At 48.1% G+C, this 24,718-nt stretch overlaps 1 protein-coding gene across 1 annotated transcript in view; it reads left to right on the forward strand.

The window, feature by feature from the left end:
* The window catches only part of DNAH17 (dynein axonemal heavy chain 17), an 8,024,690-nt gene that overhangs the window by 7,605,913 nt on the left and 394,059 nt on the right, over window positions 1-24,718 (forward strand). The window contains exon 76 of the mRNA XM_069655242.1: window positions 19,561-19,743. Within this exon, the coding sequence (XP_069511343.1) occupies window positions 19,561-19,743 (183 nt within the window). The remainder of the gene's footprint in view (window positions 1-19,560; window positions 19,744-24,718) is intronic.

Raw genomic sequence — 24,718 nt, forward strand, 5'->3', positions numbered from 1 at the left:
GTTAGTGCGCATCGTGAAGCAGGCTACAAGCGCTTACTTACGTGCTTCCAGGCGCTTCTATTCCTCACGCGGGTTCGATCCTCAACTCTCATCAGCCCGCCATCCGCCATCGCCGGAACCCTGCAAAATAAGAGATATCATTACAAAAGACTTTTAAGACATTTGAAGTGCCCAGAACTTACCGTTCGTGCAGTTAACGACGGACAGCAGTCCTCTGAGGTCAAGAGGCCTGCACCCTTATCCAGTGAAGAAACTGGTTACGGCACCCTGCCCCGAGGCAGATGGAGAGCTCGGCGTTCACTTACCTAAGGTGAGGGCGTTAACCTTTGGGGTTCTACAGGAGAAGAGAAAGGGAAGAGGAGAGAGGCACCCAATAACCCCAGTTCATTAATCCCATATTTTCTATCTGCAGACATCTTACTCTTCAAGTCAGACATACAGTGCACAGAGGTCCAGCCCAAAGAGCCAACCGTGTGTTACACATCACCTTTGAAGATACGGCATTCACCCAGTCAAGACCGGCGCCTCTGCGGGAATCAGGTGAGCGTTACAGAACACAAAGCCTACCGCAAAACTCCCACCCAGGCGCTATGGAAACCTCGGATACCGACCAGCTAACCCAGTTACTTGGGGAACTAAGAGCAGAAGTGCATGCAGCCCGTCAGGAAACGAATGCTCTAAGAAGGGAACTGATTATTTCCAAGGAGCGAACAGACGATCTCGCTAGACAATTGCTACAGTCACAAGCCGGACAAACTCCGTTACCCGCATCAGGGGCAAATCTTCCTTCAACATCCTCTACGAACCCAGTGCAGATCAACCTACCTGGGAATGTACCTCTGGCTCCGCCCGAACGATTTTCTGGTGACCCAAAGAGGTTTGCAGTATTTATTAATCAGTGCCGGTTGCACTTCTTATGCCGGCCAGCAGCCTTTCCAACTGATCAAGCTAAGGTAGCTTTCGTGCTTTCGTACCTTAGTGGAAATGCGGCAGACTGGTCGATCCCTCTAGTTAATCAAGATGATCCGGTTCTCCATGATTTTCAAGCTTTTCAGCTCAGTATGGAAAAACTGTTCGCAAGACATTCACAGGGGCAGGCCTTGGACAATGAGCTCCTTTCATTGCGACAGGGTAATCAAGACCTTTTGGCTTATATTGCGTCTTTCAACAGACTGATAGTGGAAACTCGATGGCCTGAGGACAAAAGGATTACGCTGTTTTATAGAGGTCTACGTGGAGAGCTCAAAGATGTGTTAGCCCAAGTAGTGAATCCCCCGCAAGACTGTTCGGACTATATTGACTTAGTCGTTCAAATTGACCACAGACTGCAGAACAGGAAGGCCGATCGTTCCAAGTTTGATGCTCGAGTATTTTCCAAACCACCAACTCCTACCAAAGGAGTAGACTCCGGGGAACCCATGCAAATAGGGGGCCTGAAAGGACCACTAACACAAAAGGAGCGGGAAAGGAGAAAACAGCTGCAATTATGCCTCTATTGCGGAAACTCGGGGCACTTTCTTCGAGACTGTCCGGTGAAACCAGCCAAGAAGGCAGTAGGAGCTGCAGTTACCAGGGTCACAAACTCTGAGCAGGGAAACGACCTCACCCGACAAGAATAGAGGTCCTCTTGCCGAGCGTTAAAACCAGTTCAGTGACCTCGCATTTCGTGATACCTATGGTCCTCATTAGCCCTGAACATCCGGATCGATTACATGCGATTGAAGCTTACGTCGACAGCGGTGCCATCGGCAATTATGTGGATCATGAAATGGTTTTGAGGATGAATCTGACTCTTTGTCCAAAGGCTGTAAAGGACGTCATTACTACGGTGGATGGTACGGAGATAGCCTCCGGACCAGTAACACATACCACCCAAGAAGTGACGCTAGTAAGTCAAGATGGACACCATGAGAAGATCGTGTTCGATGTGATCAAGGCCCCTCAGTTCCAGATTATTCTAGGAATTCCTTGGTTAGAGAAGCACAATCCTCAGATCGATTGGCGAGCAAGAACGGTTCAGTTTCCAGAATGTGTCTCTACTTGTCACCCTCGACCTGGTGTTGCACTGGCAGCAATTTCCTCGGAGGCTCCCCAGTTACCTCCTGAATACCTAGAATTCCAAGATGTTTTCCGGAAGGATCAGGCTAACTCTCTACCTCCTCATAGGTCTTATGACTGCCAGATAGACCTGATACCTGGATCTACTCCTCCTTGTAGTAGAATTTATGCCCTCACCGAGCCTGAGAATCTTCACCTCCGACAATACCTGGATCAATACCTAGCGAATGGGTTTATTCGTCCTTCCAAGTCCCCTGCTTCCTCAGCTTTGTTCTTCGTTCCAAAAAAAGAAGGGGACCTTAGAACTTGTATAGATTATCGCGCCCTGAACCAGATCACCGTTAAGAATAGATATCCGTTACCTTTGATCCCTGAACTCCTGGACCAAGTCAGAAAAGCATGCATATATACAAAGCTGGATCTTAGAGGAGCCTACCACTTGGTACGAGTAAAAGAGGGCGATGAATGGAAGACGGCCTTCCGCACCAAGTATGGGCTATTTGAATATCAGGTCAGGCCCTTCGGACTTTGCAATGCCCGGCCGCCTTTCAATATTTTATGAACGATGTCCTCAGAGAGCTCATAGATGTGTGTGTTGTTGTTTACATTGACGACATCCTCGTTTATTCTTCATCGGAAACTGAACATCGGAAACACGTGAAAATGGTCCTCGAGAGATTGCGTCAACACAAACTTTTCGCTAAGTTGGAAAAATGTGTTTTCAACGTGACTGAAGTTGAATTCTTGGGATTCATATTATCACCTAGCGGAGTGCGTATGGATTCAAAGAAGGTCGATGCAATTCTCAAATGGCCATCGCCATCCTCCGTAAAAGGTGTTCAAAGCATGTTAGGCTTCGCTAACTTTTACCGCAGGTTTATCCCCGAATTCTCTCGAATAGTCCAGCCCATCACCGCCTTGTTAAAGAAAAACAAACGTTTTGAATGGTCTACCGAGGCGGAACAAGCTTTCCAGAATTTGAAGACTAGATTTATCTCTGCACCGATCTTAAAACATCCTCGCCCAGAACTCCCCTACATCGTTGAAACTGATGCTTCGAGCCTTGCCATGGGGGCAGTTCTATCACAAAAGGACCCAGTAACCAATCAGTTGCATCCCGTGGCATTTTGGTCCCGCAAATTCTCGCCTCCTGAAATCAATTACACTATTACTGATAAGGAACTTCTAGCTATCAAGTCCGCCTTTAAGGCTTGGCGGCATTATCTTCTGGGGGCCCGACACACGGTTACTGTGATTACAGATCACCGAAACCTGCAATATTTGAAAACCGCAAAAGCTCAATCCTCTAGGCAACTCCGTTGGGCACTATTCTTTGCCGAGTTTGACTTCATAATTACCTATCGACCTGGTACAAAAAACGGTAAAGCTGATGCCCTTTCTCGGATGGGAGTGGAAGAACATTTGATCAATCCTAAACCTGTACCTATCATTCCCGAACAAAGAATTCTAGGTGTAATCGCCACACAATCCATAGAGGAAGTTAAGGATAAAGCCAGGCTAATGGTAACTCCAGCAGACATGCAGAATTGGCATCTGCAGGGAAAGGACTTTACGGTGAAGGACAACCTATTATATTTCCAAGAATGGTTATACCTGCCCAGCACAGATTTACAGAAAAAGGTAATCTCTTGTTATCACGATGCTTTAATGGAAGGACATCCCGGTATGACCAAGACCTCGGAAAAGATCAAGCGCTACTTCTGGTGGCCGTCTTGGAAAAAAGATATCAGAGACTTTATAATGTCCTGTGGAGTATGCGCCCAAAACAAGAGTCAAAAGGAAAAACCAGCCGGCCTCTTACGCCCTATTGACATCCCGCCTTGCCCTTGGCATACGCTTTCTATGGACTTCATCACCGATCTACCTCCATGCTCCGGATACAATACGATCCTAGTAATCGTGGACCTATTCTCCAAGATGGCGCATTTCATTCCACTCAAAGGCTTACCAACAGCAGCAACTCTGGCCCGAGAATTTCTCGAAAACATCGTCCGACTGCACGGTTTTCCTTCAGTTCTAATTTCGGATCGAGGTAGTCAATTTATTTCTCATTTTTGGCGAAGTTGCTGTCGGTCGGCTCAAATTGATGTGAGACTTTCGACCAGCCACCACCCTCAAACCGACGGACAAACCGAGAGGACCAATCAAACTCTGGAACAGTATTTGCGCTGCATGCTACAACAAACTGAAAAAACTTGGAAAGATATCCTTTGGATAGTCGAATATGCCTACAATAACTCTGTCCACTCGGGAACTGGGAAGACCCCGTTTTTTCTTTTATACGGTAGTCACCCTCGAACCTCGGAGTTGGATCCACTCCAAGATCTTGGAACACCAGCAGTAGACCACCTGCATTCTACAATCACCCAAGCCTTTAAGGAAGCCGTTTCACACCTTCAAAGGGCTAAAGAACAATACAAGAAAGGAGCAGACCAACATCAGAAGGAAGCCCCCCAATATCAAGTAGGAGATCAAGTCTGGTTATCCACCAAATATCTACCTCTAAAAGGACCACGCACATTCAACCCAAGATACCTTGGTCCCTATTCCATCACTACCATAGTAAATCCAGTAGCGGTCAAGTTGAACTTGCCCCCTCACATGAAGATACATCCGGTCTTCCACGTCTCTCTATTAAAACCCGTGCATCCTCAAACCCGACTAACTACATCTCCAAAACCTATTCTAGTTGATGGAGAACTCGAGTTTGAAGTCAAAAGCATCCTGGATTCCAAGATCTCCAAATCTAAACTATTTTACCTGATTGACTGGAAAGACTACGGTCCCCAAGAAAGATCCTGGGAACCTGCAGAATATGTCCACGCGCCTCGTCTAATCAAAAGATTTCATCGAACATTTCCTAAGAATCCCAAACCCCCGGAGAAGCCTGGTTTGGGAGGGGCCTTGAGGGGGGGTACTGTCAGGATCTCTGCTTCCAAAAGATCAGGACTTGCCCGACTCCCTTGGAAGCAGACCCATAACCCCGGTTCCGAGTGCCAGCCAGTCCCAATTGGGACCTTTTGGACCCTGTCCTGGCGCCAGTGTCACCAGGCTCATAAAGATGCCCAGTCCCAGCGCTGGAAGCGCCGGGCTCATAATGCTTGGGTGGACTTACCTGCAGCAGACCATGCTGCTTACTTACCTGCCAGTTGAACCCCTGATCCTCTTCTGTTTGGGACTACTTTTCCTGTTGGGTGGGGCAGGAGCCACTCCCTAGGTTCAGAACGCTGGAACTCTTCTGGAAAGCAGGAACTCTTTTCTTACCTAGGCGTGGCTGTGGAAGGAGACACCTAAGCACTACAGGAGGCTATTTAAACCACACCCGATGGATGACACTTGCTTTGTGTTATTCTGCATTCTCTGCAGCAGAACGCTCATCGTGTCTTCTGCTTCTGATCCTGGGCCTAAGGGAACAAAGGCTTACCATCCTGGAATCCAGTCTTCAGCAGCACCTGTAAAGACAAAGAAAGAACAGGTTAGCACTACGGTCTTCAGTGGCAGTGCATCTCTTACCTGGTCCATCGGCTGTCACCAGCGCCTCGCGCTGCATTCCGGCATCTGAAAGACAAAGGCTTACCTACTCTTCGCATGCTCCGGAGGTCTCCGCACTGCATTCTGGCATCTGAAAGACAAAAGCTTACCAGCTCTTCGCACGCTCCGGAGGCCTTCGGCGCTGCATCCCGCATCTGAAAGACAAAAGAAGGTGCGTTTAAAGACATTGGGTAACTTTATTACTCACGTGCCATTACTCCTTCCCACGCCGAATCCAGTGGGTATTCCAGCACCCTTCAGCTTCTCTAAAGCTCCGAACTTGTACCTGCAAGATAAAAGGGACAGTTAGTGCGCATCATGAAGCAGGCTACAAGCGTTTACTTACGTGGTTCCAGGCGCTTCTATTCCTCACGCGGGTTCGATCCTCAACTCTCATCAGCCCGCCATCCGCCATCGCCGGAACCCTGCAAAACAAGAGATATATCATTACAAAAGACTTTTAAGACATTTGAAGTGCCCAGAACTTACCGTTCGTGCAGTTAACGATGGACAGCAGTCCTCTGAGGTCAAGAGGCCTGCACCCTTATCCAGTGAAGAAACTGGTTACGGCACCCTGCCCCGAGGCAAATGGAGAGCTCGGCGTTCACTTACCTAAGGTGAGGGCGTTAACCTTTGGGGTTCTACAGGAGAAGAGAAAGGGAAGAGGAGAGAGGCACCCAATAACCCCAGTTCATTAATCCCATATTTTCTATCTGCAGACATCTTACTCTTCAAGTCAGACATACAGTGCACAGAGGTCCAGCCCAAAGAGCCAACCGTGTGTTACACATCACCTTTGAAGATACGGCATTCACCCAGTCAAGACCGGCGCCTCTGCGGGAATCAGGTGAGCATTACAGAGGTTTAACAGAACTATGAAGGGCATGATAGGTGCTTTAGAAGAACCCCTTAGAAGAAAGTGGGACCTTCTACTGCCATGCCTTCTATTTGCATATAGAGAAGTCCCTCAGGAGGGAGTAGGATTCAGTACCTTCGAACTTCTCTATGGCCATCCAGTCAGAGGTCCATTGGCCCTGATTAAGGAGGGGTTGGAGAGTGCTCCTTCCACCAAGCCAGTCAGAGTGACTGGCTTTGTGATAGGTCTCCGGAGGAGAATGTCACATATGATGGCAGAAGCAAGTGATAACTTGAAGGCTGGTCATGCTCTGGTCAAACATTGGCATAAGGCTAACATGGTTGAGTTTACACAAGACCAGCTTGTTCTTGTTATGGTCCCCACAAGGCTGTCATGACCGCAGCCTCCAAGGAGTCAGGTTTAGCCCAACTGCCTCGGAAGCTGGGTCACAACTTCATTTCCAGGCACCCATCGGCTCCCATAGGGGCCTTATGGACCTTGTCCTGGCGCCAGTGGTGCCAGGCTCATAAGGGGACCCAGTCCCGGCACAGGACGTGCCGGGCTCATGATGTAAGGAATGGTGCTTGGGTGGACCTACCTGCTGCAGACCATGCTGCTCACTCACCTGCAGGATGAAATCCTCATCCATCCATGGCTGGAACTACTTTACCTTCTGGGTGTGGCCAGCACCACTCCCTGGGACTGGATACTGGAACTATTCTGGAAGCTGGGACTTCTTACCTGGGCGAGGCTGCTGTGGAAGGAGACACCTAAGCACTCCAGTAAGCTATTTAAACCACGCCCGATCAGAGCAACGTGCTTCGCGTTATTCTGCAATAGCAGCAGGACGCTCACCGTGTCAGCTCCAGAGAATCTTCAACTTCTGCATCTGGGGAAGAGAAATCCGCAATCTTACCTTCCGAAATACCATCTTCGTCTTCAGCAGCATCTGAAAAGGGAAAAGAACACCAGGTTAGCACGAGATAAAAACCAGCGCACCACTTACCCAGTCCATCGGTGCATCTCAAGCCACGGGCTGCAGCTTTCCATTTTTCCGGCACCCTGTGGAAGCAAAGACATTGGTTAGTAAACCTCCGTGAAACTTTCCTTACCTGCGCTGCATTCTTCTCGCCTCCGCTGACGCTGCTACACGCATCTGCAAAACAAAAGGACATCATTAAGAAATACAAAACTCCATCTATACGCACGTGTTTTGGGCAGCGCTCATCTTTCTCACTCCTCGGTGCATTCCTCGACATCCATTTTTCTACCCAGCTGCTTCTGCGACCTGAAAAAGGAAAAGAGACATTAAGAAGTGCTTTTAACTTCAAATTGACATTTTCTACTTACTTGCCTGCAATACCTTCGCCATTCCATCGCTCTCCGGACCTCCATATTCAAGCAACCGCCGTTCGTGCTGCTAACAACGGCCTAGCTCCAAATCTTCATCCTCTGCAACCAAGAGGCTGGACAATTAACCAGTGAAGTAACTGGCTTCGGCGCCCCTGCACAGACGCAGGATGGAGAGCTCCGCTTTCACCTACATAAGGTGAGCACATTTAGCCTACGAACTACTTGGGAGTACCAGGAAGGGGAGGCAGCTTACCCAGTCAGGCTTATATATCCATATTAACCCCTTGCTCTCATAATTGCAGACACCTCACCCTTCAGATCAAGATCTCAGTGAGGAAAGGGCCTTTCCAGGGTGGCATTCGAGGCCTGCGCGTGACCCTAGAAGACTCCGAGAACCCCCAGCCCAGACCTGCGCCTCCGAGGGATTCAGGTGAGCGTTACAAAGGCAGAGAACCTTGCAGGACAAATGGATAGGACCCTTCAAGGTTGTGGGTAAACTTGGAGAGGTGAACTATCTGGTGGACTTAGGAAATCCTAAGGAGGCTCCCAGAGTCTTTCACACCAACCGTTTAAAGGCTTATATCTCTAGACCTGACACAGGAGCTTTGCTTCTAGCTTCAGCTCAGGAGGAGGAGGAGAATGAACTCTACCTGACCTCCTCAGAGGCTTACCTTTAGATGAGCAAGTGGAAGGAGTTAATCTCTCTTCCAGTCTCACATCTGACCAGCAGGATGAGTGCAAGTTACTTTTAAATCAGTTTGCCTCCCTGTTCTCACTTTCACCAGGCTTTTCCCCTTGGGGCCAGCATGACATACACACTGGTGACTGCGTGCCTGTCAAAAGCAGGGGGTACAAAATGTCAGACAATGTCAGATCCCACATCAGGAATGAGGTCAACAAGATGCTTGACCTCGGGGTGATAGAGCTCTCTAATAGCCCATGGTCTAGCCCAGTTGTGCTTGTACCAAAGGTAGGATCCAAGGAGTTGAGATTCTGCATGGACTATAGAGCTCTAAATGCAGTCAGTACGACTGATGCCCATCCTTTGTCTAGGACAGATGGGCTGGTGGACAAACTTGGTGCAGTCAAGTATCTCAGCACATTGATCTAAAGTCAGGCTATTGGCAAATAGCCCTGACAGACCATGCCAAGGAGAAAACTACATTCTCCACCCCAGCTGGCCTCTACCAATTCAAGGTATTGCTTTTGGATTAAAGAATGCACCTGCTGCATTTCAGAGGATGATCAATCAAATTCTGAATAGGATGAAGGACTTCTGCATGGCATACTTGGACGACATTGCAGTGTTCAGCCCTACATGGAAAGAACATGTTGAACACCTAGGTTATGCATTGCAGGCTCTTGAACAGGCCCATCTGACCATAAAGGCAAGCAAATGTCAAATTGGTCAGAGTTCAGTGGTCTACCTTGGACATGAGGTAGGAGGAGGTGAAATAAGGCCATTGCCTAGAAAAGTACAAGCTGTACAAAACTGGACCACCCCTACTACTGAAACCCAAGTGAGAGCCTTCCCAGATCTCACTGGGTGTTTTAGGAACTTCATAGAGAACTATGGGACCAAAGCTTCTCCCTTGAACGTCATCTCCTCTCCCAAATTTCCTAAAAAGGTCAGGTGGAATGAGGAGTGCAATCAAGCCTTTGAAGGTCTAAAGAAAGCCCTTTGTCAAGCTCCAGTCCTAAGAGCTCCTGACTATCACCAACCCTTAATTGTACAAACTGATGCTTCTAATGTAGGCATAGGTGCAGTCCTTAGTCAACTGGATGAGAAAGGTAGGGAACACCTCATTTGTTTCATCAGCAGCACAGCAGGAAGTTAAAGGATCCTAAGACAAGGTGGACAACAATAGAAAGATAATGCTTTGCTATTCTGTGGGCACTGAAGAGGTTTAGACCATACTTGTATGGATCTACCTTCACTATTCTGACTGACCACCAACCCTTGAGATGGCTGATGCAAATGAAAGGGGAGAACCCAAAATTACTCAGATGGTCAATCTGCCTGCCAGGATTAGATTTTTCCATTGAGCACAGAGCAGGAAGTCACCACCAAAATCCTGATGGTCTCTCTAGGATGTTTGTAACCGACTAGAGGTATGAGGTTCATTCAGGAGTGGATTAGTCTGGCGGGGGCGAGTGTTAGGGAGAATTCTCATCTATGGCTGATTTTCCACACCTAGTGAGTCCCACAGCAGCTTTGCTGGACTTCTGGAGTTTATGTTTTTTCCACTTGGTAAGAGTGAGAGCTTTTCCCCCACTCTTACCTGTGTTTTGCTATGTGTTTCTATCTGTTTTTGTGATTGTGGACTCTGAAGTACATCACTTTAGTAGCCCCCTTCATTTTGTGTCACACAGCACCTTCAGTGCCGTGGCACCAGGTTGTCTTTGAGACTTCCCTCGACTCCATTTCTGAGGCGACTACCGTCCCCCAGAAAAGGGTAAAGTTACCATTAGCTTTACTTAGTCAATCTACTACAGATCCAGTACACCCCATCTTCCATGGAGTACTGGAAAGGGTTAATTCGTATCCCTTTTTATCTGTACCTCCTAGAAAATTGTTTCGCTCTTTTAACATTTAGACTTGGTTGGTGCCAGTGGTATCTACCCTAACCTTCCTACCGCGATTATATTAGATAAACCTGGTACTGTTCTTGGCTATTATATTAGTCTCGAACATAAACCCGCTTGACAAAATCGTCTTTCTTTTGGCTCCGGTTGGGTTTATTCTCCATTTCTTTTTGTTAAAGTCCTTCTTGTGTTTTACTTTGCGCAGCAAAATAGGTTCGCTTTCTTTGTTCACTGTCTTTTGGCGGGCTTCTGCTCAGAAGCCCTCCTCAAGGCACCTAGGTGTCTAGGTGGGCTGAATGTGAGGGAGGGGTGTAGTCACCCTCTGCACAGGGTATCCTAGGAAACCCAAGTCACACTTTGTCATGATTGGCCAGGGTAGTTGTCCGGGCTGGACAACCCCTCTGCTGGGTGATTGACAGCCAGGCTGTGTGAATGTTTTTTTTTTTTGCATAAACGGCAGGTATCTTGGGCTAGAAGTCAGAGAGACGCCACTGGAACTACAAGGAACTGAAGAGAAGCGGAGGGAACGACGGCTGCTACAACTACCCCGTCCAGGTGAAGCCCTGCTGCAGTCCTGAGCTATCTGCCCTTCAACGACTTAGAGAAGATCCAGTCCGGAGTCTTCTTCCCTTGAGCTTGGTGGGGATAACCAGCTCATCTTCTATAGCCAGGGGATCCTCTTCCTTGGTCGAAATCGCTGCACGCTGTTGTAGTGGTCCGAATAGCCACCTGAAGAGCCTCTCCTGTTTTTAAGCAGCACCCCTTTTATTCCTCGTCTTTGCTGCTGGCTTCATCCCTGTGTGGTGCAGACCCCCTTCAGACGTCCTCCTTCACAACGAAGCTCCAAGAATCGTGGGTCTGCGGGAAACCAACAGGAACACCTGTCAGGGCACCAGCTGCACCATTGGAACAAGGTACCGTGTTCTGCTTGAGGATACTGGGTGAATCCCTTTTTCTTCATTTCCAAGGCCTGTCTTCTCTCCTTCTCATAACGTTTGCTTCCGAACATTGACAATATCGAAGTACTTTTGGCTACGTTGAATCATGAACTGTCTGACTGTGTGATCTTCGGCAACAGGCCCCGGTGTCTTTCGACCCTGGCTCCGGCCCTTTGACTTTTGAACTCCTGTCTCTGAGTGTTTCTTGATTCTGCTTGCCTAACCAAAATATTGCCTGTGATTATTGCCTCCAACTCCCTCTGGGTATCTCAGGTGCTAAGTGTGTTTTTGCCCCGGTAGCATTTCATGTCACTGATACACTTTTATTTAGTAGACCAAACTGTCAAAAAGTGATCGCAATCGTATTTGTGGTTACATGTTTTGTTCATAACACTGGTTCATTCAAACCCAGGGTATTTACCTTGAGACTTACTGTACAAAGTGAATTGGTTAGTTGTAGTATATTTAACATGTGGTTTTTTTTTTAAGTTTAATAGAAGTGTTGTGTTTATAATGAATGGTTTAAAAATAAATGTACTTATATTTTTGTACCTGAAACCTTGAGTCAGTGTTTGCTTGAGTCACAGTAATTGTGGTCCCTTAGTGTAATCTCTGCTACTGCTCATATACTCTTGAGATAAGCCTGGCTGCTCCGCCACTGCTGCCACTCTGACATAGACTTGTATCAAAGGTAAAACTTGTATTGTCACATGTAGTCTCAATTGTGTGTAGTGGTCCCTAAGGGCACTGCACATGATTCTGCCTAACACCCTCTGACCACAACCCATGGGGCAAAAGGGAGAAACATCAGGAAACATTTTAGACAAACCCACCGGGGGAAGGTGCCACATGTGAAGGATCTTAAAATCATGCTCCATTGCCACAGTGTACAATGATCCTGAGAAGAGAGCCCCAAAAAGTGTAGCCCAAGTAGAGTCATCTAACACCATTCTGAGCTGATCTTCCCACTGTTTCTTGAACCCCTGTCTACCTGACAGATGCAGTGAGTTTAAAACACAATACATTCTAGACAGGGACCCCTTTCTCAAGGGAGATTCAACAAACACCTTTTCGAGAGGTTTGAGGGGACGAGTGAGATGCTTCTGCCATTGGGATCTGGTTAGGAGACCCTTCACTCAGAGGTAATCAAAGACCGGTATTGATGCACCTCCCGTAGCCTCAGCGAAATCTTCATAATCAGTGAATCTATCCTGTCGGAAGAGTTGGGCGGCCCGCTCTAAGCCCGCATCCGACCACTGTTGCGTGTTCCTCAAGCCTTTATTGCCCAAGTCGAGTGGAAGGCCCCACAAAGAGGACAAAGGGGAAGGCCAGGATGAGAGGGCCTGGTTCTCTTTGTTGTTTTTCCAAAGATCCCATAACACTGACAATGTCGGATGAAATTTCACATGAGAAGGGAGGTTTTTGAACGATGACCATAAAAAGTCCCTGACTTTCTTTGGGTGCGTGTGAGTATCTTCAATATAAACCCATTAGGTACGCAGCTCATCTTTCATATGCTCCAGCATGACTCTAAGCTTTTGGGGCAGCAAAAATCGACACCAAGGTAATTGTGGAGCCCCTAATCTCCCCCTTAACCATAATAAAATGGCCCTCTGCGTCCTTCCGATGGGCACGAGCTATGAAGTGAGTCTTAGGGGATACTACCAATGCCACTCTCTTCTTCTTGACCTGACACGAAGCGTGGAACACCTCCTGTGTAGCCTTAGACTTGAGGGACATTTCCCTACCCCTAGCCCACTGCATTTCTTGGAGAAATAAGAAGTGAAGCTTCAACCAGGTGAACTCCTTAACCACTAGAGACCTCTTATTGGGGGAATTCAACCCTCGACTATTCAAAGAACCCAGAGTCATAGCCTGAAGTGAATCAGCCATCTAAGGGACGGAGAGTTCTCCTGTTCCCTCCGGGAGGGCACACATTATCCTTGACCCCCTGGAAATGCCTTCTAACAAGATACTCTTCCATACAACCAATCTTCAACGGCACAGAGTCCCAACTTGGTAGTGACCTCAAAGAACGACAGCAACCCCCCCCAAACATCCGAACCAAACCCACAAGCCAACCCAAAATCATCCCCCCAACCCCCCACCTCTCCCGAGCACCTGGATAGCTTGCGACATCGGAGACGCCGTCTAACCAGGCCAACTGTGCCTCCCTCCATCGGGATAGAGATTCAGATAAACACCTCAACTCTAAGCCCACCAACACAGCGCATACCAGAACTGATGAACCCCTCCTCTCCCCCAACCCAACACCAAGGCAGCCTGGCCATCCCCCAGAACGTAGCCACAAGGAATTGGAGACCTGGGCGAGACAACAGGATCATCCAGCACCACCCGGCCAATGCAAGTTGCCACCTCAGCACATGATGCGGCTTGCCGCAAAAAAGAGATCAGTCAGCTGAAGGGTTGAGTGAGGTCGGGTCCATCCTCCTGAATTTCCTTTCCAAGAAGTCGGAGGATTTGCAGGTCGCTGAGGCATCACCCCCAGGAACACCTCGACCTCCCTCGCAAAAGGGGTCCCCAATCAGCTCCCAGGACACCCTGCGGATGTCGTCTTCTGTGACCAATGAGTATTTGTAGCTGTTGTAGCTGTCATGCTCAAAAGAAAGTGAAAAAGGATGCCCCCATCTGTGTCTGACACCCTTGGACTGGAGCCATTTCATTAGGGCACTGCATAGTCGACAACAAGCCAAGGTAAAGGCAGAAAGATCTTGGTAAATCGCAACTTGTGCAACTTCCCAGGCTATCACACCCTTCTTCTCTGCCAACTCCAGGATTTTGATCTTTTCCGAAAAGTATTGAAATCTCACAAGGATCGAACGAGGACCTTTATTGGGCGTTCCCGTTCTGTGGGCTCTGTCTATGGTGGGCTTGTTAGTATTGGTTCCGTCAAACAGCTTGCTGACCACCCCATTGAAAATTCTTAGGATGTCTGGTGACGTTTCACCTTCCCTGTCTGAGACCCCCAGAAACTTCAAGTTTCTACAACGCTTCCTATTCTGTAAATCGTCAAGCTTCAGGGCACATTTTTACTCCCTCCTCTCCAACTCTACAAACGCATGTCTACCTGGGTCTCTAGGAGGTCAATTGAAGACTGGTTGACCTCCAGGGCCTGGACCCAATCGTCCACCGCATCCACCTTTTTATCGAGAGAGTCCAGGCACTTACTGATATCAGCCCTAAAGCCTGGGATCTCCTCCAGCAGCGCTGTCAATTTCTATTCACAGTCTGGGCATCCAGTGTTTCGGACTGTACTGGAGACGGCATGCTAACCCCTGCTATGCTGGGGGCCAGGGAGTGCCGGAACCTCTGAAGGGAGTTGGCCCAGTCCATTAAAATAGGTATATCAAGGATAGGCCCGCCCCCAAGAGCGAGAAGGAGCGGGTAAGGGAGCCTGGTCGTACCCCTCTTTCCACTCTTGACACCTCCAGGGGAAGGCGCCTCCCAGGACTACCCAACCACAAGATCGGAGAGCACACTACCAGTGGCAGGGTGCAACCCTAGGTACAGCAAACAAATCTTGTCCAGGACCCAAAGAGCAGTGAGGGCATACACCGCCGCAGGACTTCCTCAATCCAACGCAGGTGAGCAGACTTGTCCAGGACAGCTAGGACGTCGGACCCTCACAACCACAGGGGGGAGGTACCAAGGTCACCAGAGGTTGAATTTCAGCCCTGGGAAGCAAGGTGGACATGCAATAGGAGGATCCCGGGAGCGCGTGACACTGCGGAAAAGTAAGTCAAAGCAAGTTGGTGACCAGGGATCACTACCAAGAGGCTACAGTGTTCACAAAACGTGGGTGAGCTCCCCCAGGGCAAGCGTGTAGGGAGACCCCAGGTCCCAGTCAAAAACCGCCAGTAGAGGGCACACAGACACCTCACCTCAATCCAAAGTCCTCCCAGGTGGAGCATAGGTGACAGGTAATCCCCTCCAAAGATGTTTTTCCTGGGAGGAGGGCTCGCCCCCTGGCCTCACCCCCGCTGTCCTCTGGGGGCCTCCTCCTGCACCCCACGACCCTCCTCACGCTGATCGCACTTACATCGGAGTAGAAAGCAGCCGCAATGCCTCCGCAAGTTCTTGGTGACTGGAGACCGGCAGCTGAAACGAAGAGAACTGGCAGCCGACACTGGCAATCTCCCCGCACCTTGTACTCCAATGGCTGCTTCCTGCTGGGACGCTCCCGAAAAGGGGCGGGGCACTGTACACACAAGGCTCCCAACGGCGACCTTCACCTTGCTGTCGCCAGCCCCCGCCTCGAGCCTCCGTGCCCTTAGAGCCCTCTCAACAGACCACAGAGAGAGGGGCACCCGGGGACAATCTCCCCCGATCTCAGCACCGAGGGCACCCCTCCTCCTCACTCCAGAGATGGCCCACAGGGGGGCTAAGTCCACACCAGCTCATCGTTTCTACAGAGCCCTGACGTGTGCCCCACAGTCGTCGGAGTCCCTGCTTCAGCCCTTCAGAGCAGGCCCCTCTTGCAACAGTGCTACACCAGGGAAGACTTTCCCAGGCCTGCATGGCTGCAGAAGCGCGGGAGCTCCGCTTCCACAGCGGCTCCTCTAAATCTCTGGTGTCCGTCCACAGATTGAGGTTGGAAAAGTCACAAACGACTCAGCAAGCAAAGGAGCAGCGCCTGGGGTGGTGGTCCGATTCTCCTTTCTACAGGACTTGGGGGGGCCTCAGGTCCCGTTGGCCCTATCTCGAAGTGGAGACCGACAGAGATGTGTTAGTCCATCTCTGCGCCCCCTGGTGGCTCCCCTCTTCTTTGGGTTTTATAGAGGCTTTCATGTCTAAGAATGTCAGTGACTTTGAAAGGGTTTTTCTTACTTCCAGTATATGACTGCTTGTAATTATCTTCACCTATATTCACACAGACAGTTTGAGAAAATAAAAGCTCTCTTTGACAGCAAGCTATTACATATTCCAGTACCAATGAGGTTAGCTTCCTTGAGGGAGATATGAATACTGTGTCGCATCCCACAAAATCCTCCTGTTCCCCTGGGGCCCTTCTCCTCTCAGGTGATTGTTAGGGAGAATTCTCATACATGTGCTAATTCCCTTCACTTTGGACACCACCAGCAACTTTGCTGGATTTTGAGGACTTGATTTTTTACCTGGAAAGAGTGTGAGCCTTTGTTCCCACTCTGTCATGTGTTTTGATGTGTTTTACATTTGTGTTCTTTGATTATGGAGTTTTAGATAACTCCATAGGCATCATCTTTTCATATATGTTACACAGCACCCTCAGTGCAGTGACACAGGGATGTCTTTTAGACTTACCAAAGGTTTAAATACCTTCTCTGGGATAAACTACTGTTTCCCAGAGAATGTAAAGTGAAATTGGCTTTACTAGTCTTTTCCAAATTCCTAGACCCAGCACACACCATCTTACAATGAAGTGCTGGAGGACTTACATAGTATCCCCTGTGTTTAAATACTCATGTAGCAGTCAAATGCTACCCTTTTCTTTTGAAAAGGCTGGTGGCAGTGGTTTTACAACAAACTACCATGATTTTTCCCGACCGTGAACACCAGTAGCTAAAAATCACGGGAGCCACGTTTTTCAAGATGGCGCCTTAAGCCCCTTTGTTTAAACGGGTCCCTGTCTTCTTTTTTCGCCATTTCTTTTTGGAAAGGTCCTTCTACTGTTTGTCTCTGCGCGCCAACCAGGTTTGGGCCCTTTGTTTGTGCACCTTTGGTGGGCTTCAGGACTGAAGTCCGCCCTTGGCGTCTGAGTGTCTGGGGTGGGCAGGAGGGAGGGAGGTGCTGAAACTCCCTGTGCTTAGTCTCCTAGGAGACCCAAATGCACTCTGGTGTGATTGGCTGGCTGAATGTCTGGCAAGGACAGCCATTCTGCTGGGTGAATAACAGCTAGGCTGGAATTAAAGGGAGGAAATGGTTTAAAAGACGAGTTTCGTGGACTGGTAGGTAGAGTCGACCACTGGAACGGAAGGACAGAAGACGACCTGGAAGAGGACGGCTGGTGCAACCACTGGACCGTTGGTTTGCCTGGTGAAACTCTGCTGCAGGCCCAAATTGCCAAACTCCATTTGACAGAGAAGCTCCTTCAAGGACGGCTACGTCCTTTGAGTTGGTGGGACCAATCAACTCATAAGACACCTGGATACCATTCTCAAGGCTGGTTAGGTTTAACCAGGGAGATGGACACCAGTTTGTGTTCTTGAATCTACAGCTACTGGAACTGAAGTGACTCCATTTAGTTTGCTTTCTTCAATGATCCCGTGTAGTGCAGGAGTTCCCCGACACCCTCCATCTTGTCCCCACAACAGAGGCTCAGGAACAGCGAGCACTGCAGGAACTGCCAGGAACCACGACTTCTGCAACATTTGTTTTATTCATACAAAGGTACTGTGCCAACCCGATTGAGAGAACGCCACTCTCGCAGTGAAAGTTTGTGAAACTTTCCCAACTCACAGGCTTGATCAGCCTGCAACCCCACAAATGATTATTTTTCGTCTAAACTACTTGTGAGAACTTTTGCAAAGACTTTACTGTTTGACACCAGAACTGCTCTTTCCTATGCAGAACACTAGCCCATTGACTTTGGCCTGGCCTTTTGACTTGAATTGAACTATTCTGGTGATCTGAAACTATTTGCACTGCCTAGAAAGTATATGTAGTGTATTCTACTTACTTTTGTCCTTTTTGCTCACTGCTAAGTAATTGAATTGCCATCTGGCTCCTTTTTCAGGGGAGCTCAAACTATTTCAAAAGCTTAGAGTTTTGTATTGAAGTGTATTGGTATATAATATTAAGTTGTCTTCTTCTAGTGAAATGTTTTATAAATGATTGTGTAATAAATGAATAAGTGTCTACTTGAACCACTGTGATTGAAGGTGCTCAGTATAACTACTTGTATTGCTCACATTCACATTTGCGATAAGCCTGGCTGCTCAGCTCGCTACCAACAAACTGTGTGGTACAGACTTATAACAAAGGTTGGTCTTGCTTACACCTGTAGTCCTAATTGTGTGTGGTGGTACCAGAGGGTACTGCAGACAATTATGCCTAACAGTGATACTTCCGGATAATACCAACCCTATGGTCAGGATCAGAAAGTGTCTGCCTTTCCCTGGCAACCTGGGAGGAGACTTTCGTTAGGGTTTTTGTGAGGACTCTGTAGGATTCATTACACGCTGACCGTTTCAAGCAACCCGACCACAGGCTCGAGATTCGTGCCAGCAACCGACTTGATTAGCGACTCGTTCTGCTGTAAGCCATCAAACTCACAGTCACAAACTCTGAATCAACCCAGCAAAAACCATAGTGTTGCAGCCGACTCCACTGCTGCTCAAACTGTTAAGACAGCGTCTTGTGTTGAAAGCCAACTCAACCCTTTGAAAGCATGCACCATTAAACAAACTCAATGCCGACCAGCATTAAGACTGCACCGACTCAAACAGCCTTGACATTGGCTCAACCACAGGGACGGCACTAAGAACCCATACTCCATTCTGCCGAGCTTCCTAAGACACAAATACAGCACTGTTAAGAGGCCCAGTACTGCTGGACTATTTTAGGGAATGTAGTGGCTTGCCCGACTTCTTCACAGCAATACCCTTTTTCAAAAGTGACATTGGTGCAATTTCCTGAACACCCCTACTCAAGTGCCATACTATAACAGTCTGCATTTCTGTATTCCCTTTATATGGGTGGGTTCTTGCAAGTGTGTTTAGCTTGCTGATTGCCTTTTTATTGCTTAATTAAAGCATATCTATTTGTATAGAACTTTAAATGGACATTCATTTATTTTGGAGGCTTTGTACTATTGCTGTTTCCAGAGTCATCCCCTTACAGCCCAGGTAAGAGCATTGCCCATGTTACTGTAGAAAGGAAAAGGAGGTATACCCTTCTGACTCTGCCTGTTGTACCTTTAGGATTGAGATTACTACTGATTTAGCAGAAGTGTGAGGCTGAGTGGGTGGTTTAGCGACTGCTAATTCCTGTACATCTGCAGAGCAGTAGTCATTTTGTCTTATTCACTGGTAGCTGGTGTTTTGTCAACCACACTGGATCATTTCATTATACTTTCTGACAATAATAATAATCCTTTGCTAATCAAGGTGAAGTCCTATTGGCTTGTTTTTGATGTTTCTACACGATATATGACTGCATGCCCTGTTTAAGATTGGAAGCATGTATGTTTAATTTGTTTCTATTGTTGCATGTTCTAAGGCCTACCATGAATACATTGATGAGATGCTTCCTCCAGAAACTCCGTATCTCTATGGTCTGCATCCCAATGCCGAGATTGGTTTCCTCACAGTGACCTCCGAGAAACTGTTCCGTACAGTCCTGGAAATGCAGCCCAAGGATGCAGAAGGTGGAGGAGGTGTTGGAGTCTCTCGAGACGAGAAGGTATGGTATTTGTCTTTAAAACTATGTTGTTGTTTTTTTGTAGCACACAAGGGCAAAGCCTTTGTCACAGGACTATACAAGATGGTCAGGTGGGGATTTGGGCGTGAGGCTGGGCAAGAGTGAAGGATTCAGTAAATCATAGACAGCAACATAATACATCTTGCTTGCAATTCTCATAATAATTCAGGGACTAGAAGTTTCGAGATTGAGTCACCGAATTCTAGAAGCTAGACTTCAAGTTGATAAAGAATAAAACAGTTCTTCTTCCTACACATATGTGATTAGAATTCCCACTGAATACTTTTGAGTGATCCTTGTTACCTCCAACACGCTGATTCATTTAAAGCCACCCACCCCTATCATCTGGTCCGATCACTTTATCCTCTCGTTCACTTTTCGCTCACCCGACCCGCTTCCCGTACTCGAATCTGACCCTCCGAATCTAGGCAAATGCTGGAAAAAACGAATAATCATCCCGGACCTAGCCGAGGCACTCCTCCAGTCTCCACCACCTACCAACCCTCCCATCAAACAACTAACCCCTGACGCCTTTGACTCATGGCTCAACGCATCTCTGATGCGGCTCACACCCCTGTGCAAACCATCAGCCCGCCATGGCCTCTTCCCCAAATGGTTCACTGCTGAGTTGAAGATCACGAAACAACTATATAAATACCTAGAACGCAAATGGCAGAAAGACAAAACCCAGGAGAACTGGGCCACCTTGGCCCGCCACCTCTATCAGTACAAGGCTGAAATCCGGAAAGCAAAAAAAGCCCACTACAACGCTGAATCCTAAACTGCAAAAATCCAAGCAAAGAACTCCACAAAATCATCTCCGAATTCACCAACCCGGCCTGCACCACGACCGTCCCGACTCCCTCACAATCACTGTGCGACTCACTCTCCCTCCACTTTTACACCACACCTTTCGAAAGAAGAAAAACTCTAACCACCAAACTGGCTCTCCTACATCCACCAGGCAATCCTCCGCCCGTACTGACCAACCCACCAGCTGCGACCTCTACACAACCAACACTCAAATCCTTTAGCCCAATGTCACCAGAGCAATTTCAAAAACTTCTATCTGCCCGCAAACCATCTGGATCGGCGCTGGACCCTTGCCCAGCCACAACCCTCAAAGACATTTTCCCATCCACCTGCGCAGGAGAACATGCACGATCCATCATAAATGCCTCCCTTTCCTCTGGTATCTTTCCAGAAGCATTCAAAATGGTACACGTCAAACCTCTAATTAAAAAACCATCCCTCGACCCTCTCGAGCCCAAAAGCTATCACCCCATCTCAAACACCAGGTTCCTTGCCAAACTCATTGACCAAACCGCCTACTCCCAACTAAATACCTTTGTTGAACCAACAATCTCCTAGACCCCGCCCAATCAGGTTTCAGAGCCCGTCACGGAACTGAAACCACCCTAACCTCAATCGGGGATGACCTTAAAATGACGGCAGACTCCGCGGGATGCGCCGTGCTAATCCTTCTCAACCTATCTGTCGCCTTTGACACGATCAATCACTCAATCCTCCTAGACCGCATCCACTCCCTAGGAATTCGAGGAACCACTCTTAAATGGATAGCTTCATTCCTCAAAGATAGGCACCAAATAACAATACTATCCACCTATACCTCCCAAGCCCGACCAGTCGACACGGGAGTCCCACAAGGAGCATGCCTATCTGCACTCCTGTTCAATCTCTACCTGACCACTCTCCCACCGATAATCCGTTCACACAACATCCTATGCTACAACTACGCCGACGATACTCAGCTAATTCTAAAACTCCTGAACTCAAAACTCAATCTCCGACCTGACCTGGCCTCCTGCCACCTTGACATAGAACTCTGGAAGACCCAAAGCCACCTCCTATTAAACCCCTCCAAAACGTTAATCATGGTATGTGGCAATTCCGAACTTCTTCCTCACCCACTACCATGGCCATCCGCCATGGGCAACTCACCGACCGCATCCAAATCAGTGAAAAATCTTGGGTGCACCCTTGACTCTGACCTAACTCTCTCGTGCCAAGTCAACAAGGTCTCAAAGTCCTGCAACTACCACCTTAAAACCCTTAGACGCATCTTTCCATATCTCCTTTCCCAACAGACTCTCCACCGTCCAATCAATCGTTATATCAAGACTGGACTACGCAAACCCCCTATACCTCGGAATCCACGCGTACCAACTGAATAAACTCCAAAGGACACAAAACGCAGCAGCCAAATTACTACTTGCGCTTGGCCCAAGAGACCACGTCTCCCCAGCCCTTAAGATGCTGCACTGGCTTCCAGTAGCCCGAAGGGTAACTTTCAAAACCTTATGCATCTCCCATCGAGCACTGCATCAAACTGGACCTGAATATCTTCAAGAAAATCTAAAACCCTATCACCCCCCACGCACCCTAAGATCGAGCTCAGCCGGCCTCCTAGCCATACCGAAACTAACTCAGCCAGGCTAGGCAGAACATCATTATCAGCCTTGGCCCCCACGCTATGGAATTCACTCCCACCCCACATCCGCCTAACTGAGTATTTGCTGTCCTTCCGCAAACTGCTGAAAACCTGGCTCTTCCCATAAACCCAACCCGTACCATACTATCCCAAAACAGACTAACAAGAACACCATGACACCAATCCAACAAACTACCAATGCGAGAAATTAACAACTAATAATTCCGACTATAAACTAGAAGGACAAACAGAATTAAACGAATAAAGTAGATCAAAGCAGTACAATGGTTAATAAGAATAAATCATACGGAAACAGTAAAGAAAGTTAAACTGCTGAAATGGACAGATTGCATGAGGAGTGAACGAAGTGAATGGTATGGATGATATAGTTAGAATTGATGAAGCCGATAGAACAGATGAATGCGCCGAGTCGAAGAATCCATGAGTGGAAGAACAGATAGCTATATAGCGAATGAGTGTATAGAATGGATGAACATGTTGAACGGATGAGTGCGTAATATAGATGAATGTGAAGAACATATAGCGAATGAGTGTGGAAATCAAAAGAATAAGTAAATCGGATGAGTGTATAGAATGGATGAACATGTTGAACGGATGAATGTGTAGAGAGGACGGGTATGTAGAGCGGACAAGCGTGTAACACGGATGAGTGTGTAATATAAATGAATGTGAAGAACATATAGCGAATGAGTGTGGAAATCAAAAGAATAAGTAAATCGGATGAGTGTATAGAATGGATGAACATGTTGAACGGATGAATGTGTAGAGAGGACGGGTATGTAGAGCGGACAAGCGTGTAACACGGATGAGTGTGTAATATAAATGAATGTGAAGAACATATAGCGAATGAGTGTGGAAATCAAAAGAATAAGTAAATCGGATGAGTGTATAGAATGGATGAACATGTTGAACAGATGAGTGCGTAATATAGATGAATGTGAAGAACATATAGCGAAATCAAAAGAATAAGTAAATGGGATGAGTATATAGAATGGATGAACATGTTGAACGGATGAGTGTGTAGAGCAGACGGGTATGTAGAGCGGACGAGCGTGTAACACGGATGAGTGCGTAATATAGATGAATGTGAAGAACAGATGAGTGTAAACTGAATGAGTGTGTAGAATGGATGAGTATGTGGAACGGATGAGCTTGTAGAGCACGTGACAGCTCCAGGTCATATCTGCAGGTTTCCGCAGGAGAGGCAAGTAAAGCGCATGATTGTGTGGACTGCGGATGAACTCGGAAGTGCAGAGCGGATGGGTGTATGGAGCGGATGAGTGTATGGAGCGGATGTGTATGTGGAGCGGATACGTATATGGAGCAGACGAGTGTATAAAGCGGAGAATCGTATGGAACGCAGGAGTGTATGGAACGCAGGAGTGTATGGAGCGCGGGAGTGTAGGGAGCGCTGGAGTGTAGGGAGCGCAGGAGTGTATGGGGCGCAACAGTGTATGGAGAGGATGGGTGTATGGAGAGGAGGGATGTATGGAGCAGAGGGGTGTATGAAATAGAGGGGTGTATGGAGCGCACAGGTGTATGTGCCGCACGGGTGTATGGACCTCACGGGTGTATGGACCGCATGGGTGTATGGAGCGCCAGGTGTATGGAGCGCACGGGTGTATGGAGCGCATGGGTTTATGGAGTGCGTTGGAGCGGATGAGTGCGTTGGAGCGGATGAGTGCGCAGAGGGGGTGAGTGCGCAGAGGGGGTGAGTGCGCAGAGGAGGTGAGTGCACAGAAGGGGTGACTGCACAGAGGGGGTGAATGCGTAGAGTGTTGACTGCATAGAGGGGGTGAGTGGGTAACGCGGATGAGTGCGTAAACTTCAGAGGAGCGAGTAGAACGCAAGAATGCGCAAAATGGATAAATGTGCAGAACGGATGAGCAAAAACAGAATGAGTGTGTAGAACAGATGAGTATATGGAACGGATGAGTATGTATAGCCAACGAGTCTGGATAGCTGATGAATGCGGAAGTGCGGAGAGTGTGTTTATCGCCGGAGCAGATGATTGTACAGACCTGGCGAATGTATTGAGTGAATGAGTGTAGGAAGCCGATGAGGGTATGAACCGGATGAGTGTAGGGAGTGGATGAGTGTAGGGTGTAGATGACTGTAGGGAATGGATCAGTGTATGGAACCGATGTGGGTATGAACCTGATGAGTGTAGGGAATGGATGAGTGTAGGGAGTAGATGAGTGTGTGGAATGGATCAGTGTATAGAGCGGATGGGTGTACAGAGCGGACGAGTGTATGGAGCGGACAAGTGTATGGAACGGACGAGTGTATGGAGCGGACGATGGAATGGAACGCATGGGTGTATAGAGCGCATGGGTGTATAGAGCGCATGGGTGTATAGAGTGCATGGGTGTATAGAGCGTATGAATGTATGGAGTGGATGAGTGTATGGAGCAGATAAGTGTATGGAACGGATGAATGTATGGAGCGGATGAGTGTATGGAGCGGCTGTGTGTATGGAGCAGA

This window comes from Ambystoma mexicanum, chromosome 3q (genome assembly GCF_040938575.1).
Source record: "Ambystoma mexicanum isolate Mex_15411 chromosome 3q, UKY_AmexF1_1, whole genome shotgun sequence".
Lineage (NCBI taxonomy): Eukaryota > Metazoa > Chordata > Amphibia > Caudata > Ambystomatidae > Ambystoma > Ambystoma mexicanum.